The sequence below is a fragment of the Oncorhynchus nerka genome, linkage group LG28 (genome assembly GCF_034236695.1).
Source record: "Oncorhynchus nerka isolate Pitt River linkage group LG28, Oner_Uvic_2.0, whole genome shotgun sequence".
Classification (NCBI taxonomy): domain Eukaryota; kingdom Metazoa; phylum Chordata; class Actinopteri; order Salmoniformes; family Salmonidae; genus Oncorhynchus; species Oncorhynchus nerka.
Window position 1 is genome coordinate 20,275,302 of NC_088423.1, and position 20,324 is coordinate 20,295,625.

At 41.8% G+C, this 20,324-nt stretch overlaps 1 protein-coding gene across 3 annotated transcripts; it reads left to right on the top strand.

The window, feature by feature from the left end:
• Window positions 1–2,948: 2,948 nt before the first annotated feature.
• On the top strand, window positions 2,949–19,450 carry gprc5c (G protein-coupled receptor, class C, group 5, member C). Of its 3 annotated transcripts, none has more exons than XM_029640102.2 (5): window positions 2,949–3,270; window positions 11,115–12,195; window positions 15,844–15,944; window positions 16,161–16,240; window positions 17,167–19,450. In XM_029640102.2, exons 2-5 carry the CDS (start codon window positions 11,130–11,132, stop codon window positions 17,303–17,305), a joined length of 1,386 nt encoding a protein of 461 aa, XP_029495962.1. In that variant the 5' UTR covers window positions 2,949–3,270; window positions 11,115–11,129; the 3' UTR covers window positions 17,306–19,450. The 3 variants fall into 3 exon arrangements, with proteins under 3 accessions (XP_029495962.1, XP_029495964.1, XP_029495963.1); XM_029640103.2 differs by having other exon boundaries at window positions 2,951–3,270; window positions 16,161–16,292; window positions 17,167–17,283; XM_029640104.2 differs by lacking the exon at window positions 16,161–16,240 and having other exon boundaries at window positions 17,167–17,283.
• Window positions 19,451–20,324: the final 874 nt, after the last annotated feature.

The following is a 20,324-nucleotide window of genomic DNA, read 5'->3' on the forward strand; positions in this document are numbered from 1 at the left end:
AGCTTGAGTGTTAGAATAATAGAATACACAAGGTGTAATTCGAAATGTAGGTATCGCTTGTTTAATCAGTCACTGACAGTCACTCAACCCATGTCAGCTAAAAAAATTTTAGCTTGGTAAGTTAGTCTAGCCAGCTATCTAAACGTAATAGTAATCATGGTTGAATTGTCCATGGGCTCCGACACATGAAATGTGTTATAAAATAGTTTATTTTACCTTTATTTAACTGGGCAAGTCAGTTAAGAACAAATTCCTATTTTCAATGATGGCCTAGGAACTGTGGGTTAACTTCCTTGTTCAGGGGCAGAATGAAACATTTGCTCCTTGTCAGCTCGGGTATGTGAACTTGTAACCTTTTGGTTTCTAGCCCAACACTCTAACCACTAGCCTACCCTGCCGCCACATTTGAAACTTCTCTCCACCCCATAGCAAAAATATATATAATTCCAGCAAACTTGCTTCAAAACTGCAAATTGCAACTGCAATTTTAGGAAATGAATTCAGGCCACTTAAATGTTTGCCCGCAAGGTGGGGGGCCCAAAAGGCAAGGGCCGGCCCTGGCCCACTGTGTGGATTAAATGGGGATGTGATTTTAAAGAAGGCTGTTCTTTAAAGGCTATTCCCAGGCACAGAAGTAAAACACAATTGTGTCTCTGTCCATATGTCACATTCATTTAGCTGTGTCTGTACCACAACACACATCATGGATAGCGGCTATGGATTGGCCTATTCCAACAGTGTCTCTGTCCATATGTTACATTCATATAGCTGTGTCTGTACCACAACACATATCATGGATAGCCAGGTGATGTATTTTTGGATGAGGTTACCTTGTCACATGGGCAACAACAGCAACAACCACCGGAGGAAAGAAACCAGCTATTCTTCTATTTGTCCTTTTAGAGGCCATGTTGATTGTGTCATTGTGGTGTGGCGGGAATTGGTGGGCAGCTTACAGAGACCAGAGAGAAGGTATCAACCAGGCAACAACACTGTCTAACAAACATGCTTTTTTTTACACAGGAGGGTGGAATAAGTGTTTTTCTCACAATCTAATGCCAATAATAAAGTTGACAACTGACTGTTTAGAAGGAAGATGAAAACAATGGTATTATCACAATCAAAAGCAAAGGGACTGCATTTCAAATAGCCATTTGTGACATATTCTAGTTCATGGAGTGGGCCGCCACCTTGTGGCTTTGATGTCAAAATAATTAACAGTTGGACTAGGCCTACTAGTCTAGTAACCACTGCCCAGTAACCACTGCCCAGTAACCACTGCCCTGTAAACACTGCCCAGTAACCACTGCCCTGTAAACACTGCCCTGTAACCACTGCCCTGTAAACACTGCCCAGTAACCACTGCCCTGTAAACACTGCCCAATAACCACTGCCCTGTAAAAACTGCCCTGTAACCACTGCCCAGTAACCACTGCCCAGTAACCACTGTCCTGTAACCACTGCCCAGTAACCACTGCCCAGTAACCACTGCCCTGTAAACACTGCCCTGTAACCACTGCCCAGTAACCACTGTCCTGTAACCACTGCCCAGTAACCACTGCCCTGTAACCACTGCCCTGTAAACACTGCCCTGTAACCACTGCCCTGTAAACACTGCTGAGTAACCACTGCCCTGTAAACACTGCCCAGTAACCACTGCCCTGTAAAAACTGCCCTGTAACCACTGCCCTGTAACCACTGCCCTGTAACCACTGCCCTGTAAACACTGCCCTGTAACCACTGCCCTGTAAACACTGCCCAGTAACCACTGCCCTGTAACCACTGCCCTGTAAACACTGCCCTGTAAACACTGCCCTGTAACCACTGCCCTGTAACCACTGCCCTGTAACCACTGCCCTGTAAACACTGCCCTGTAAACACTGCCCTGTAAACACTGCCCAGTAACCACTGCCCTGTAAACACTGCCCTGTAAACACTGCCCTGTAAACACTGCCCTGTAACCACTGCCCAGTAACCACTGCCCAGTAACCACTGCCCTGTAACCACTGCCCTGTAAACACTGCCCTGTAACCACTGCCCTGTAAACACTGCCCTGTAACCACTGCCCTGTAACCACTGCCCAGTAACCACTGCCCTGTAACCACTGCCCTGTAAACACTGCCCTGTAAACACTGCCCTGTAACCACTGCCCAGTAACCACTGCCCTGTAACCACTGCCCTGTAACCACTGCCCAGTAACCACTGCCCAGTAACCACTGCCCTGTAACCACTGCCCAGTAACCACTGCCCTGTAACCACTGCCCAGTAACCACTGCCCAGTAACCACTGCCCTGTAACCACTGCCCTGTAACCACTGCCCAGTAACCACTGCCCAGTAACCACTGCCCTGTAACCACTGCCCTACCACCAGGTGTCTCCTCATACCTACTTTTTTTTAGATCTTATTAAGAAAGATATTCTGTGTGTGCAAACTAGGCTATTGACACATTGGGAGTCTCTATTTCATCATAGGCTATAAATGTTCTGTGGAGAGGCGCGAATAGATAGCCTAATTTATTTACAATGGTCTACTTCTAGTCTTGATGACCCAATTGCATATAAATGTTCAATCCATGGAGCGGGGAAAAGACACTTTGAATACCTTCGAGGTCACCACGGTCAAATGCAGCAACTTGTACATGGAACGCAAAGACCTTGAAAATAGACTTTGCAAATACTTTTCCTGGCAGTGCAGTAATTTATGTGCAAGCTTGACTTATTCGAATCAGACATCTTTGTAAAGTGTCAATTAGAAAGTGGTTCACACATTCCCCTTCCCTTAGAAGTAATACATTGTATTTGTTATCTTTGTAGAGTTAACAAGACAAAAAGTTCCTTGTATTATTCTATTTACAGTGACACTCATCCCTGTTGGTATTAATCAAAATGGTGTTTGTGTGTTTGAGAGAGAGAAAGAGAGAAAGAGAGAGAGAGAGAGAGAGTAGGCAGTCACTATCCAATCGCTATACACTATACAATCTGCATGAACAGCTCTAGAAGCCTAGTATTGTGAGATCCAACCCCGACTTAAATATTTCAGAATTGACCAAAAGCAGAGATTGCAGGGTAATTCAAAACCACTAGAAACGGAATATAGGCAACATTTTCAAAGAGCTATCAACTTTTATCCCACTGGATGTAGGCTACCTGGGGACAATGTAGAGCGCGTTTCTTTTTGTCAGTGTGGGTTGGAACAGGTGAATTGCAAGTAGCGACAATATCAAGGACCACCAAGAACAACAAAAATTTACAACAGTCAGACATCTGAAGGTAAGGTCCTCAACAGATTCATTTAATTTGTGAAGAGATGAAGGTACAGTAAGTGTTTAGTAACACAATCAATACGCACGGTCTAATAGCGACACTCAAAAGCCAGTAGAGACTATACAACTTTCGTGGGTTTTTGTAAATTGTTCCAAAACATATTTAACAGTTAGTTAAAAGCCTATAGTTGAGCTTCATGTATCTGTTGTGAAGAGATTTTGCGATTCAAACTTTGTTGAAGCAAAGATTTTGCGATTCAAACTTTGGTGAAGCAAACATGACGTACGTTATGTTATGTACGTCATGTTATATAAAGGTTAAATTCATTTTTTGTGTCCAAAATATGACATATTAACACTATATAGCCCAGTGTTTCTTAATCCTGAGGGTATCCATTTTTACAAAACAACTACCACACCTGATTCAAATCATCAAAGCCCGATGACGAGTTTATCCTTGAAATCAAATAAAATAAAATGTGTATTGATCGCACGCCGAATACACCAGGTGTAGACTTTACAGTGAAATGCTTACTTACGAGCACATTCCCAACAGTGCAGAGTTAAAATGTAAGACAAATATTTCCTCAATTAAATTAAAGGAAATCGTAAGACAATAAAAACAATATTGAGGCTATATACAAGAAGTACCAGTACTGAGTCAACGTGCAGGTGTGCTAGGTAATTGGGGTAATAGAGTATGTACATGTGGGTAGAAACAAAAAATATGCACCCCTTTGGTTCCCCAGGAACCACTGCTTATATACACTTACATATTACAGTTTTTTAAAATCACTTTGGCACTAATTTCAGGAACCTTGATGTCATTTTTCAAAACTCTAGTCACAAAACTCACAACCAATGATCAAAATGATAATTTGATGCCATCAGCTCTACAGACCTGATTTAGCTCATCAAAGAAAGTTACATTCGAACAGCGAATCATGTGGCTGCCTGCAACTCAATACATAGAGTATATCGAGTAGAGAGCTTTAGATGTTGTTCGACCAAACATTAGAACAGGCAAGATGAGTAATCTAAGCCAGTTTGACCGTGGTCTGATTGTTGATGCCACACATGGTGATTCCAGCATCTCAGAAACAGCTGCCCTCCTGGGATTTTTACGCACTACAATCTCTAGAGTTTACAGAGAATGGTGCTATAAACAAAACACATTCAGTGAGCGGCATTTCTATGGGCAAAAACACAGAGGAGAATGTCCAGACTCATTCAAGCTAACAGAAAGGCCACAAGTGCTCAAATAACAGCTGTTTAAAACAGTGGTGTGCAGAAGGGCATCTCTTAACGTACAACACCGTGAATAATTCAGGCTGTTGTGGAGGCAAAAGGGGGTCCTACCCAGTACTCAATAGGTGTACCTAATAAAATGGCTAGTGAGTGTACAATAATGTCAAATCTGAAAACATGGTCTGGAAAAGTGGTACATGGGACCATAGAAACAGTGTCTGATAAAGAATGAGGATTAAATATTACATCCCCATAGATAATAGATAATATAGTCCAATTGGTTAATGTTCCATGGTAATTGGTGTCAATGGATCTCGTTATCCTGAAACTTTCATGATCTAAACATGGAATATTGTTTGTCAGTTTCCATAAAACTATGCATTAAGATTAATGCAACAGTTACTTATCATTTTGAGCAGTTGTATCAATTGATAGTTAGATCATTGTAATGAAATGAATAGACAGTCATCTCAGATGTAATGCGTGGATTGCATTTTGAAATGGTAATACTTTGATGTGTCATTTTGAACAGGTGATTTTAGTTCAATGAACAAATGATATTAGCTTTATGTATATTTTATCCAAGCAATTGGAAAAAGTGTTAGAGTTTTGAAAAATTACATCAAGGTTCCAAAATTAGTGCCAAAGTGATTGTAAAAAAGTGTAAATAGATTTGCATTTTAATGAGGGAAATAAGTATTTGACCCCCTCTCAATCAGAAAGATTTCTGGCTCCCAGGTGTCTTTTATACTGGTAATGAGCTGAGATTAGGAGCACACTCTTAAAGGGAGTGCTCCTAATCTCAGCTTGTTACCTGTATAAAAGACACTTGTCCACAAAAGCAATCAATCAATCAGATTCCAAACTCTCCACCATGGCCAAGACCAAAGAGCTCTCCAAGGATGTCAGGGACAAGATTGTAGACCTACACAAGGCTGGAATTGGCTACAAGACCATCGCCAAGCAGCTTGGTGAGAAGGTGACAACAGTTGGTGCGATTATTCGCAAATGGAAGAAACACAAAAGACCTGTCAATCTCCCTCGGCCTGGGGCTCCATGCAAGATCTCACCTCTTGGAGTTGCAATGATCATGAGAACGGTGAGGAATCAGCCCAGAACTACACGGGAGGATCTTGTCAATGATCTCAAGGCAGCTGGGACCATAGTCACCAAGAAAACAATTGGTAACACACTACGCCGTGAAGGACTGAAATCCTGCAGCGCCCATAAGAAAGCACATATACATCATCATCTGAAGTTTGCCAATGAAAATCTGAATGATTCAGAGGACAACTGGGTGAAAGTGTTGTGGTCAGATGAGACCAAAATGGAGCTCTTTGGCATCAACTCAACTCACCGTGTTTGGAGGAGGAGGAATACTGCCTATGACCCCAAGAACACCATCCCCACCATCAAACATGGAGGTGGACACATTATGCTTTGGGGGTGTTTTTCTGCTAAGGGGACAGGACAACTTCACCACATCAAATGGATGATGGATGGGGCCATGTACCGTCAAATCTTGGGTGAGAACCTCCCTCAGCCAGGGCATTGAAAATAGGTTGTGGATGGGTATTCCAGCATGACAATGAGCCAAAACACACGGCCAAGGCAACAAAGAAGTGGCTCAAGAAGAAGCACATTAAGGTCCTGGAGTGGCCTAGCCAGTCTCCAGACCTTAATCCCATAGAAAATCTGTGGAGGGAGCTGAAGGTTCGAGATGCCAAATGTCAGCCTCGAAACCTTAATGACTTGGAGAAGATCTGCAAAGAGGAGTGGGACAAAATCCCTCCTGAGATGTGTGCAAACCTGGTGGCCAACTACAAGAAACGTCTGACCTCTGTGATTGCCAACAAGGGTTTTGCCACCAAGTACTAAGTCATGTTTTGCAGAGGGGTCAAATACTTATTTCCCTCATTAAAATGCAAATTAATTTTTATAACATTTTTGACATGTGTCTTTCTGGATTTTGTTGTTGTTATTCTGTCTCTCACTGTTCAAATTAACCTACCATTAAAATTATAGACAGATAATTTCTTTGTCAGTGGGCAAACGTACAAAATCAGCAGGGGATCAAATACTTTTTTCCCTCACTGTATGTCATTGTGTGGGATAATGTCAGGTTCCACCATGCTCAAATGGTGCAAACATGGTTTCAGGCCCAACCACAATTTACCACCCTGTACTTACCCCCATACTCTCCTTTCCTTAAACCGATTGAGGAATTTTTCTCCACATGTAGGTGGACGGTATATGATAGGCGCCCTCACGAACAAGTCACCCTTTTCCAGGCCATGGATGACGCATGCAATGACATCACGGCAGACCAGTGTCAGGCCTGGATTCGCCCGAAGATTCTTCCTAAGATGTTTGCCTAATGAAAACATCCATTGTGATGTGGATGAGAAACTGTGGCCAAATCCACAAGACAGGGTTGATGGAAATATAGAAGTACAGTAATCAATCTTTTGTTTAGCTTTTTACCGTAAGCCAGGTGAGGAACACTGCAGGGATGTTTTACAGTAAGCCAGGTGAGGAACACTGCAGTGATGTTTTACAGTAAGCCAGGTGAGGAACACTGCAGTGATGTTTTACAGTAAGCCAGGTGAGGAACACTGCAGTGATGTTTTACAGTAAGCCAGGTGAGGAACACTGCAGTGATGTTTTACAGTAAGCCAGGTGAGGAACACTGCAGTGATGTTTTACAGTAAGCCACGTGAGGAACACAGCAGTGATGTTTTACAGTAAGCCAGGTAAGGAACACTGCAGTGATGTTTTACAGTAAGCCAGGTGAGGAACACTGCAGTGATGTTTTACAGTAAGCCAGGTGAGGAACACTGCAGTGATGTTTTACAGTAAGACAGGTGAGGAACACTGCAGTGATGTTTTACAGTAAGCCAGGTGAGGAACACTGCAGTGATGTTTTACAGTAAGACAGGTGAGGAACACTGCAGTGATGTTTTACAGTAAGCCAGGTGAGGAACACTGCAGTGATGTTTTTCAGTAAGCCAGGTGAGGAACACTGCAGTGATGTTTTACAGTAAGCCAGGTGAGGAACACTGCAGTGATGTTTTTCAGTAAGCCAGGTGAGGAACACTGCAGTGATGTTTTACAGTAAGACAGGTGAGGAACACTGCAGTGATGTTTTACAGTAAGCCAGGTGAGGAACACTGCAGTGATGTTTTTCAGTAAGCCAGGTGAGGAACACTGCAGTGATGTTTTACAGTAAGCCAGGTGAGGAACACTGCAGTGATGTTTTTCAGTAAGCCAGGTGAGGAACACTGCAGGTGATGTTTTACAGTAAGCCAGGTGAGGAACACTGCAGGTGATGTTTTACAGTAAGTCAGGTGAGGAACATGGCAGTGATGTTTTACAGTAAGCCAGGTGAGGAACACTGCAGTTGACCTTTAACTGTTTTTTCTTTTTTTGTAGCTAATTATTTTTGCTTTGATTCAAAGAAACCTATGTTGTGATTTTATTGTATTTCATCAATAAATTTCATATTTTGTTTAATGATTCCACTGTGTCTGTAGTATTCTCTCTACTAGTCCTTTTATGGTGATGTATCTACGTGTAGTAGCATAATGAAACATGTATCACATATTTTGTACTACAATATTTAATGATTGGACGAACAACTACACAGTGAAACTATCGGTATCTTGTGTGTGGGTGATCTAAATGAATGTTCCGATGGTATTTCATGATAAATTAGTTATTTGAAACAATGATTCTGCAAGTGCAAGGTTTCTTTAAAGATATGAATGCACAATGCAATGTTTTGAACATTGGACAGACTACAAGTGATGACCGTTTTGAGTTTTGTGTCTAGAGTTTTGAAAAATGACCACAAGGTTCTGAAATTAGTGCCAAAGTGATTGTTAAAAACTGTAATCAATACATTTTCAGATGAACACAGCATTGACTGTCGCTTTTGTTGCACTCACAGTACACACCTGAGCCCTTTTCTCTGCAACATTATATTCCTGCCTTCTCTGTAATTTCATTGGTTTGAAAGAGTGATATTCTGGAGTGATATGTCAGAGCTGCTGCCTGTCAAGTTTTGAGATTCGTATTGGCGATGGATTGAGAATAATACCTGTAAAAGGAAAAACAATATTTCAAATCAAATCACATGCGCCGAATATAACTGGTGTTGACTTTACCGTGAAATATTTGCTGATGAGCCCTTCCCAACGAGGCAGAGTTTAATAATACAAATAAAATAAAAGAATGGAGCTATATAGAGGGAGTACCAGTACCAGATCAATGTGGAGCTATATAGAGGGAGTACCAGTACCAGATCAATGTGGAGCTATATAGAGGGAGTACCAGTACCAGATCAATGTGGAGCTAAATAGAGGGAGTACCAGTACCAGATCAATGTGGAGCTATATAGAGGGAGTACCAGTACCAGATCAATGTGGAGCTATATAGAGGGAGTACCAGTACCAGATCAATGTGGAGCTATATAGAGGGAGTACCAGTACCAGATCAATGTGGAGCTAAATAGAGGGAGTACCAGTACCAGATCAATGTGGAGCTAAATAGAGGGAGTACCAGTACCAGATCAATGTGGAGCTATATAGAGGGAGTACCAGTACCAGATCAATGTGGAGCTATATAGAGGGAGTACCAGTACCAGATCAATGTGGAGCTATATAGAGGAGTACCAGTACCAGATCAATGTGGAGCTATATAGAGGGAGTACCAGTACCAGATCAATGTGGAGCTATATAGAGGAGTACCAGTACCAGATCAATGTGGAGCTATATAGAGGGAGTACCAGTACCAGATCAATGTGGAGCTATATAGGGAGTACCAGTACCAGATCAATGTGGAGCTAAATAGAGGGAGTACCAGTACCAGATCAATGTGGAGCTAAATAGAGGGAGTACCAGTACCAGATCAATGTGGAGCTATATAGAGGGAGTACCAGTACCAGATCAATGTGGAGCTATATAGAGGGAGTACCAGTACCAGATCAATGTGGAGCTATATAGAGGGAGTACCAGTACCAGATCAATGTGGAGCTAAATAGAGGGAGTACCAGTACCAGATCAATGTGGAGCTAAATAGAGGGAGTACCAGTACCAGATCAATGTGGAGCTAAATAGAGGGAGTACCAGTACCAGATCAATGTGGAGCTAAATAGAGGGAGTACCAGTATCAACCAATGAGTGAAACTGATACATGGCAAAAAAATAATAAAAATTAAACATTCTTCATGGTATTCAGTTTAAGGTTGAATGACCTCAGTTGGTGATTGAAAGAGTTAATGGCAGAAGCGGAATGGTTAACATATCCATGCTTTTTCTTGGTTTTAAGGTTGGGAACAGAGACCATGTTTGTGTGTGTGAGAGTGAAACAGAGGGAGAGTGCGAGTTTGTGTAAGTGAGAGTATGAGTGAGACAGTGAGAGTGCATGTGAGTGTGTGTGAGAGTGTGAGTAAGAGTGTGTGTGTATGTGTGTGAGAGAGAGTGAGTGTGTGTGAGTTGTGAGTGTGTATGTGTGTGAGAGAGAGTGAGTGTGTATGTGTGTGAGAGAGAGTGAGTGTGTGTGGCACTAGCCTGTGCACGTGTTTGTATGTGTGAGATCAAGAGGTTCAAAACAATTGTCTTTCACTTCCCTCCACAAACAATTGACGGATGTTGTGGTACTTACTCCCTAGTCCCCAACATTAGCTTTGTTACATTATTGGCAGAATTGCAGACAGAAAAGGTTATTAGATGAGGGTTATTGAATTAATGCACCTGGAAAGAATTTATCTTATGGCTAAGCACTGGCTCCATGGCAGGAGACTAAACAGCATCCGCCACCACAACAACTCCATCTATTTGGTTATAAGATTGCTGTCGTCAACTCAGTATTACGTAATCTGACAGAGACAAACAGCATGGCACAGCACTAAAAGACGTCTGAGACTACTGTAGGGATGCTTAATAAAACCATTTGGCAGTTGTTTAGATGGGTTTGACAAACTCTTCACGAGGAGAAGTCTTGGTATAAAAATAGAAAACCTCGAAAGGCTCATGGCACCTCATCTCAAGTTCAACTTATAGTTCGAGCAGCACATACAATATGTGAGTGTGTTTCCTGTACTATGCTATCCAATGAGTGTGACTCAACAAGAGTTTCTCAACTGACATTCCTATCACTGGGGTGGCAGGTAGCCTAGTGGTTAAGAGTGTTGGGCCATTAAGCAAAAGTTCACTGGTTTCTCCTAGGTGAAAAATATGTTTATGTGTACCTTGAGCAAGGCACTTAACCCTAATTTATCTCAATGATTTGACTCAATGATTCTTAGAAGGGATCAATGCCAGCTTCAGCAATACCTCCACTTGTGTTTTCGTGTTGCTGGCTTATTCTTACCTCCTGAGGATTTCTCAGAAAACACTGAAATCTAGCGATTTTGAACAGAAACAGAATCTCTCCATCAGTTGCTTGTGTGATGTGGGTAAACACCACTACATCCTGATTACAGTATGTTTTATTTGTTTGCTCCTGACTTAGCTGGTTGGGTGTATCGAGAGTGACTCTTTTGAAGAGATGACAAAGTCACTAGTTTCTCACTTTCTCCCTCTTCTCTTTCTGTGTGAACAGGTTCTGCTGAATTCCATGGATCAGACACTCAAGAGGCTTCATCTCCTTCTGCTCCCGACCGCTGTCACTTTCTGCTCTCTCCCCTTCTCTATGGCCACCAGCGTGGCCCCAGGGGGATGTGGCTCCAATGTAGGCTCCCTGTACTATAGCCTGTGTGACCTCAGTGCCGTATGGGGCATCGTACTGGAGTCATTCGCGGCGGCTGGCGTGGTGGGTTCCATCATCCTCCTCATCGTCCTCCTGGCCAGCCTACCATTCATCACAGACAAGAGCAAGAGGAGCTCCGTGGGGCTCCATGCCTGCTTCCTGATCTGTACCCTGGGCCTCTTCTGCCTCACTTTCTCCTTCATCGTAGGGAAGGACTTTGCCACCTGTGCCTCGCGGCGCTTCCTCTTCGGGGTGCTGTTCGCTGGGTGCTTCACGTGTCTTCTCATGCAGTGTGTGAGGCTGAACCTCCTGGCCCGCAGGGGGGATCAGGGGCCCCGGGCCTGGGTTCTGTGTCTGGGAGCCCTGGGGCTCTGGCTGGTGGAGGTGGTCATCAACACAGAGTGGCTGATCATTACCATTGTTCGCTACCCACTGTCACCGCTCAACGTTACTGGGACAGCACTAGGCACGGCCGCCGACGTGCCCTGTAACATCGCCAACCAGGACTTTGTAATGGCGCTGATCTACGTACTGAATCTTCTCCTAGCTGTCGTAGTGGCATCCTTACCCTCCCTGTGCGGGAAACACAAGCAGAGACGCCAGGAGGGAGCAATACTCCTCGTCACGGGTCTCCTCTCTGTGTTCATCTGGGTGGCCTGGATCACCATGTACGTCTGGGGGAACCTGAGGACCGGTGGACCCAGCTGGGATGACCCTACCCTGGCCATCGCCCTGGTCAGCAACGCCTGGGTGTTCCTGGTCCTCTACACCATCCCAGAGATCTGCTCTCTGACTCAGGAGGACGGGGGGGCACCGGGGTTCAGAGAGGACCTGCACCCCAGTAGAGGGGTGGGCTACGAGACCATCCTGAAGGACCAAGGAGCCCAGAATATGTTTATGGAGAACAAGGCTTTCTCTATGGATGAAAACTCAGGTATGTAGACATACATTCATGCATGCACACACAGGTGCGCGCAAACACACACATTCACAAACACACACTGACACTTGTTGACCCACTAATTACCTGGCTTCACTAATTAGTACACCTCACTAGACAACAGGATGTTTTGTCCTCTTGCTGGCAAATCACATACAGTGGATGATTCTAACACACCTAGCAAACATTAGAGGGGGAGGTTCATTAAGAGGGCCACTGAAGCTTGCATCAGTCCAGTCCGACACATGAATAAGGGAACGTTGTTGTCTGCATGGAGTGATCTTCACACACTGTCAGTGAAGAAGTAACAATAAATGACATCGAAACGGTAATGAATTTCACACCCAGTTTACGTTCTCCAAACTCTTCAGAATTTGATATGCTGATGGTTTTAATCCTGTTGGTGACCCGTATCTGATCTAGTAGGATGCAGCCGGGCCAGACAGGACACTGTGTCCCTCCTCCTCCCACTCTATCTCTTTGATGCTGCTCTACCTGCCCCCAACATGCCCTAGCCTCATCTCATCACCACAAGGTTTGCGTTCCAAATGGCACCCTGTTTCCTATGTAATGCATGCACTTCTTTTGACCAGGGCACATAGGTCTCTGGTCAAACGTAGTGCACTATATAGGGAATAGGGTGCCCTTTGGGACGCATACTATGGCTTAGGTTAAAGTGGGAGGGATAATAGCACATGGTAATGTGGATGGCGGATGGCGCCTTTTGAGTTAGTAGCTCTGTCCTGACAGAGATTAGCTTACTGTATGTCCTGGTCTGCTGAGAGATCAGCTGGCACCACGCCCTATCAAGACAATATTAGAAGATAGAGGGACACCATTTTTACTGACTGGAATATCATGTTTGAATAAATTAAACTAAATAACATTTGGCCTAGCCCATCAAACTAATAATGAGAAGAGAACGGAGAATGTTGGGAGAAAAATAACCCTTCCATATTTGGCGACTATATTAAATAGTCAAAGGGAATGTTTGTTTTAAAACAAATGAACATTTTCTGGTCGAGACTGAGAACGAAGGATGATGAGAGAGAGCTATGAAAACATTAAATAGTCAGTCACTGTCTATGTTTAGCCAGAGGACTTATTTAAAAGTTAAGCTACCGAGTCGCCTCTCCCACACACGCGTTCCATTACCACCGATCCACCAGGTGATTCAATGGGAGTTTGTAATTACTCAAACGTTAGTACATGTCTAGAATAGAACAGTGACCTAACCAGTGTCCCATGCATACATAAATGTTGACACAACACACTCCTCAGCTCTGATTCAGTCCCAATATCAATGCTTGTGTTTGCGTTACTGTGCCGTCTCCATAGATACCTAGTCAGTTGCACAACAGAATGAATTCAACTGAGATGTGTCTTCCACATTTAACCCAACCCCTCTGAATCAGAACATCTGAACGTTCTGTACATTTTCATTCTCATTCATTCTTGTTGTGTAGGTCCATGTATATTCCTCAATGCTAAATGGAAAGATAAGTGCTATGTCATTCCCTGGTTCATTCTGTGCTTATCTTTTCCATTCATTTGGGAATGAGGGATGTACCTGAACCTACATACTGTAACTGATGGCATTGGACAGAATAAGGAAATTATGTTTGTTTCAGCATCACTGGAAGAACGTTCAGACCTCAACAAAACATTTGATACGCTGATGTTCATCAAATGCAATCACCATCTTAAATGATTAACCAAGATCTAAAATTACTGTTAAAGAACCATAGGCTATGACAATGATGTAAACATTAATGTAATGCATGATGTAAAGAAATCCTGAAAAATAAATGTTAATGATTAATGATCAATTTTAATTTTCTCGACATACTCACTAGAATATATTGAGAGAACAGGGATCAATAAAGAAAGCCATCAAAATATGCATATTAATCTCCTTTTAGTTGATCAAAAATCAGAAAAGTATTGCGACCTCACCATGAAAAAAAAATGGGAAAAAATGGTAATGTAATCAATAGTCAGTGTTTTATTTTTTGATTTGTGGCTATGACAATTACAGTATAACAACATACAAGGAGCGTAGCGACACGAACAGTTACATCTTGCAGCTGAGCTATCAAACTCAATCTGTATCTGAGTCCAAATATAAACCTAATGACCGTGACAGCTTTAGTTTTCCACTGAAAACCAAACTGCACCCTTAGTATTTGTTTCATTGTCAATATTACAGATATACAAGGAGGATAGCGATACTGACGTCTTATAAATTGAGCTTGATAGCTTCGCTGCATCTGAGTCTGAGTATAAACCTGTTTCTCCAGTGACCCCATTCTCAGATAAGGCGACCCCTCCCATGTTGGGGAAACGCTGATTTAGAGTTAGGAGAGTATTTATGAATCTACCTACTTCATAAAAATAACAGATCATCCTGAAAGTTGCCATATTCAGTTCAATCCATGAAATATTGGAAGGGGAGAAAAGTGTACAATAGTGGTTGAACAATAGTCATATAAATCAACCTTAATCCTGACTGATGATGGAACTGTGATAACAACGGTCCAGTCGTCACGAACCGTGCTCCAGGCTTCAGGTTTAAACGGTCATATTTTGTCTGCATTACATAATGATTCAAATAGGCTACATGTCCCTTGTAACTTGTAATTCAATATTATTCATTATTGCTAGCGACCCTCAGCAACAACCACATGGACGTGACAGCGTTTACAGAGGAAACTAATACAAATGGTCTAAATCAAACAATGTAATGAAATGTAGGGTAAGCCTACCAACTGAGAGGAACTAACACTAAATTGGCAGTTAAATATGTGTGCTTATTACTTACGGTCGCTACCGATATTGGCTTATAACATTGAACATAATAGGAAATTGTAGGAAACAGGAAAAGTCGGGGAATATAATTAAATATTCTAGAGTGCACAAAGGTTAAATTTGGCACAACTGTCATTCTGCTCGGATATGCCTCACATCTCGCGTCTGTTTTTCTACTTGGAACTGAAAAGTTAGCTAGACCTTATTCATGGTTTCCTCGTGCATAAGGGTGGTTGAAATATGAGGGAATGAAGTCCAGGTCTAATTATGGTGCATCTGTAGTGACACATCTGCCACTCCTCCATTTATGTGATCTCCACCCTAAACGAATACATGGCTGGCACATGAATTTCCCCATGCTTAAATTGTCAGAATAGGCACAGAGAGAAAATTGCATAAAACGGGAATTAAGTTCCATTGAAGCGCACATAACTTGGGTCTGAATTCCACCCTTATAGCCTAAATCAGTGGTTTATGATCTTGTCATGGTGGTTAAAACCATGACTGGTTGCTTGGGAACACTGAATAACTAGAGCCCTCAAACTCAACTCTGGACTTCAAAGCTAGTTCCACTGAGTTTTTCATTGTGCTCCTCTACGGATCAGGTTGGCACAATTGATTATCACGTAGAACAAAAAAACAGCAGCCAACAGCCATTGTAGGTTAAGAGTTGAATAACCCTGACCTAGAGAAGGACAACATTTCAGAGCTGAATATCTGACTAAGTTGGATTGATTGAGATTAGAGGTTGAATATGTATTTATATAAAGAAAGTATTCATTGTCCCTACGTATATTATTCAGATGTTGTCTGTTTTCTTGTTGTACCTTTCAGGTCCGAAGGTTGTGTCCCCATACAGTGGCTACAGTGGTCAGCTCCGCAGTTCTGTCTACCAGCCCACAGAGCTAGCTATCATTAGCAAGGGAATGGGGAATGTGAGTACTGGCCATCAGTTGTTTGTCCATATGCGCTCGCGTGCACACACACACACACACACACACACATCCTCAGATTGTTGTTTTTTGTTTTTCAATTATCTCTTAAAAAGAAAGAGGACCCATATTAATATCCATTTGTTTAAATATTATTCCCTTCTCTTTTGTCTGGATGCTGATGTGCATGTTGTGGCCCATGTGTATCGCTGACTGCAGCAGGAAATGTCCTATGAGTCTCGCATCCCCCGAGCCTCCATCAACAACAGCTCCCCGGCCCACAGAGGGGGCAGTACCCTGTCAGTATGCACCGACAAGGCCGCAGACACACAGACACAACAGGGCCACAGTGTAGGTGGAGATAGACAGCCCATGTCCTCTTGAGTGCGTCCCAAATGGCACAGTATTCATTTTATATTACACTACTTTTGACCAGAGCCCGGTCAAAAGTAGTGCACTAAATAGGGAATAGGGTGCGATTTGAGACGAACACCTGCTGTACTCAGACACATTCTCCTCACCTTTCTCTAGCCTCTGTCTGCACACAGCACAAGCAATCCTCTCAACTCTGTCGTATACCTGTATCCATAGCAACTTGTTCTACCTACGGGTTCCTCCTGATGAATTCTCTCTTTGTCTATGTTTCACCTTGACGAGCATGTGTATTCTCTTCCTGCTCTTGTACACGCTTATTGGATGGTGTTTAGTTCTACATTCCTATCGGATGGTTTTTAGTTCTACATTCCTATCGGATGGTTTTTAGTTATACATTCCCATTGGATGGTTTTTAGTTCTACATTCCCAGGGAATATATTGTTTTTGTCTTTTTCTCTTATTGAGATGTTCCTGTTTTGGACCTGTCTTATCTTTCACTTCATTTGTCCTGTGGGTTTCTTACTTCTCTCTGGTGTTATGGACAGTCCTTTTATCAATTCAATCTTTTTTCACATGCACATTGCATTAGGACTATCATTACACTACGCATATTTATGACATTAGCCTCATGCAATTCCACGATAACAGAATTACAGTGAGACTCAGATTTTACACTTCCTTGTTGAAGGTAGACCTTCTGAATGGAGTTGTATGTTTTGTTAAGCTTTTGAAATCAATGGTTTAAGTTTGGCATACATTTTAAAGTGACAAATCTGAGTCCCAGCGTAATTCCGTTACCATGGAATTGCCCCAAAACAGTTTTTAACAATATCATCTCTCTTTTTTTCAGGGTAATGGACTACACAAGAAATCCCAGTGGTGAACACAGACTTTACGTTACACCTCTCTCCTCAAGACATTTTTGTTCATCCATTTTATTCAAATCTGTTGACTCTATTTTGCTGTTTTCCATTGGATTCTTAAAATGAGCTGGCTCTAAAGCGACCAGCCTATCAGACTCCAGAGGTGACATTTGGGTGATCGATACAAACAATTTGCCTATCTATAAATGGACAGTCCTGCACAGCAAAATCAATGGTGTACATTTAACTCTGAAAGTGTTAAATGTACACTATTTTCAGTGAACATATGAGTCCCACTGAACTGGTGTTAATATAACACTTTTGAAACTGTTAAAGATTGAACTCTGTTGCAGTGTTCCCCATTCAACTCTTAAACTGTTCATAGGAACTTGATTGTGGTGTTTGCATAGCTCTACTATCTACTATACTATTATGCAACACCTACAGAGTAAAACGTAACACTAGACAAATTTGCTTATTTCCCAGAGTGCCTTTTCTTTTCAAGTGAATTGTAAAGTTACCACCCATGACTGTATTTGTTAACGATAGAGACATGCTTACTGAATTTAATTTAAAAGGCCTGTAGCTTTCACCTACTGAGTATCTAAAACTATGACTCTATGATAGTACATGTATCATGACCTAGTTTCCTCCTAACACAGAGGTGTTAAGAAAGCCAAACCAGGCCTGCAAATTGCATTATGCTGGCTCTCGAAGTTATGTGTAATTCCTATTGAAATCCAGCCAGAGTTGGGATATACTATAGTTAAAATTGTTATTCACTTGCAACCTGCATTCAGAATGATTGTCAGGGTTCTTCTTCTTTTGAAAATTGATAAGACTACCTAAACCATTTAAACTGAAACAACAATTTTAGGAACGGGTGCAATAAATTTAACTAAGTGATTGGGTTAGTTTAGAAAAATGTATGTTATTTATCTTTGTGTAGTTTAAGATTAATCAATCAATGTACATGTAAAAACACAGACATTAAAAGCAATCCTAAAAAATCAACCTGCAGTAGAGCATGCTGGGAAATATGATAATGATAGGCGTGCTTTTGATGGGACTGTTTAACTCTCCACAGTGTAAAACAATAACTATGCTTATTAACACTAACACTTGGGGATATTTTACCCAACTGAGTGTTACTTTCACTCTTACAGAGTGAATTTATGTCCTGAATAAACACAAGAAAAGTTACACTGAAAAATCAACACTGGCCAATTTGCTGTGTGTGTTTGACATAACCCTCTATAGATCAAAGCAACCTGCAGTCAAAGCAACCCACAGAGCAGACGGTATACCCATGGCTTAGGGAGAAAATAATATATTTTGTTAAGGTTACCATTCCTCTCACTGTGAGCTGAGCTAAGCTCTCCGCTGGACGTACTGTGACAGGTGAACTGTGAGCATGCTGGAATGGTGGGAAATTATAGTCAGACTTTCTCCTAGCATGGGGGGGTGGGTATTTTGGCAACAAAGGTGGCTATATAGTAAACATACACACACTCACATGGAAGTGCAGCCAACGACAAGATCGGTCAAGTGAGGGGCCAACAGGTGTGACGGTGTCATGGGATTTACCTGCCATCCCTGGGTTCCCAGAGGAGGACTCATTAAATTCCATATCTGGAACATCTCTATGGTTCCATGGAATCTTGGGAAAGGACTCTTCTGTCACTGGGATACCAACTAATATGAATACACTTAGTTATAGGTTAAGCATTCAAATAGTGTGCACTTGCTTGCTTTAAATGAAGTAAGGGCCAATATTATTAAATCATAATCCAATCAAATCTAATTTTATTTGTCACGAGCACCGAATACAACAGGTGTAGACCTTACAGTGAAATGCTTACTTATGAGCCCATTCCCAACAGTGCAGTTTTAAGAAAATACCTAAAAACGGTCAATGTTTAGTGCTTAGCTTGTGGATATCACTTTCATAAAGTTCACATAGCTATTTCAGTTGTAGCTAAAGGGTGTTGAATGAGTTCATGTAAATACCATGCCAATGAATGTCTCCTCACTACATACTGTATGTATGGAAGCACTTGTATGAACTGTTGTATGAATTTGAAATATATTTTTAACATAGCTATTTACAGTACTTACTTTTTTATCAAATCAGATTTGAGCCTACACTTGTAATTGTAATCCTGAAATGTAAATCTAATATGAAGTTTGAAAACCATAATTAATTATTTGATTGCACATTCTGTATCAACAACCATTAATGTCCCAAATAATAAAGATTCACTGGTGAAATACATAGTCCGAAGATAATCTGTCATAAATTAAACCCTAATTCCGGTAATATCTTATACTGTTAATTACCCTTATACTATAATAAATGCCCATATGTTTTATTTAATTTACATTTTTCCTTTATCTAGGCAAGTCTGTTAAGAACCAATCATTTTTTTCAATGACGGCCTAGGAACAGTGGGTTAACTGCCTGTTCAGTGGCAGAACGACAGATTTGTTCCTTGTCAGCTCGGGGATTTGAACTTGCAACCTTCAGAGACTACATAATATCCTATACACTGAGTGGCCCGTTTATTAGGTACACCACCCTGTTCACAAAAATGGTTCGCCCCTACAGACAGTGAGTCATGTGGCTGTGGCTTGCTATATAAAGCAGGCAGACAGGCATTCTGCTACTGTTCAACTGAACGTTCGAATGGGCAAAATGAGTGACCTAAGTGAGTTTGAGCATAGTATCATCGTTCCCATATCTCAGAATCGGCTATCCTCCTGGGCTTTTCACACAGACAGTGTCTAGGGTTTACCGAGAATGGTGCGACAAACAAAAAACATCCATTCAACGGTAGTCCTGTGGGCAAAAACAAATCAAATCCAAATCAAATTGTATTTGTCACATACACATGGTTAGCAGATGTTAATGCGAGTGTAGCAAAATGCTTGTGCTTCTAGTTCCGACAATGCCATAATACCCAACGAGTAATCTAACCTAACAATTCAGCTTGTAGGTGAGAGGTCAAAGGAGAAAGGCAAAAATCATGCAAGCTAACAGCTGGCCACAAACAGGCAAATAACGTTGGTCCAACTGTTTGTGTTAAATGCGGAAGACACATTTCATTTGAATGCATTCAGTTGTACAACTGACTAGGTTTCCCCT

What these genes read in the sequence shown, in the direction of transcription:
- gprc5c (XM_029640102.2), top strand. Translation starts at nt 11,130, where the DNA reads ATGGATCAGACACTCAAGAGGCTTCATCTCCTTCTGCTCCCGACCGCT. An exon ending in TTAGCAAGGGAATGGGGAAT is followed by an intron (nt 15,945 to 16,160) that starts GTGAGTACTGGC and finishes CGCTGACTGCAG; the next exon opens with CAGGAAATGTCCTATGAGTC. An exon ending in CACAGAGGGGGCAGTACCCT is followed by an intron (nt 16,241 to 17,166) that starts GTCAGTATGCAC and finishes TCTTTTTTTCAG; the next exon opens with GGTAATGGACTACACAAGAA.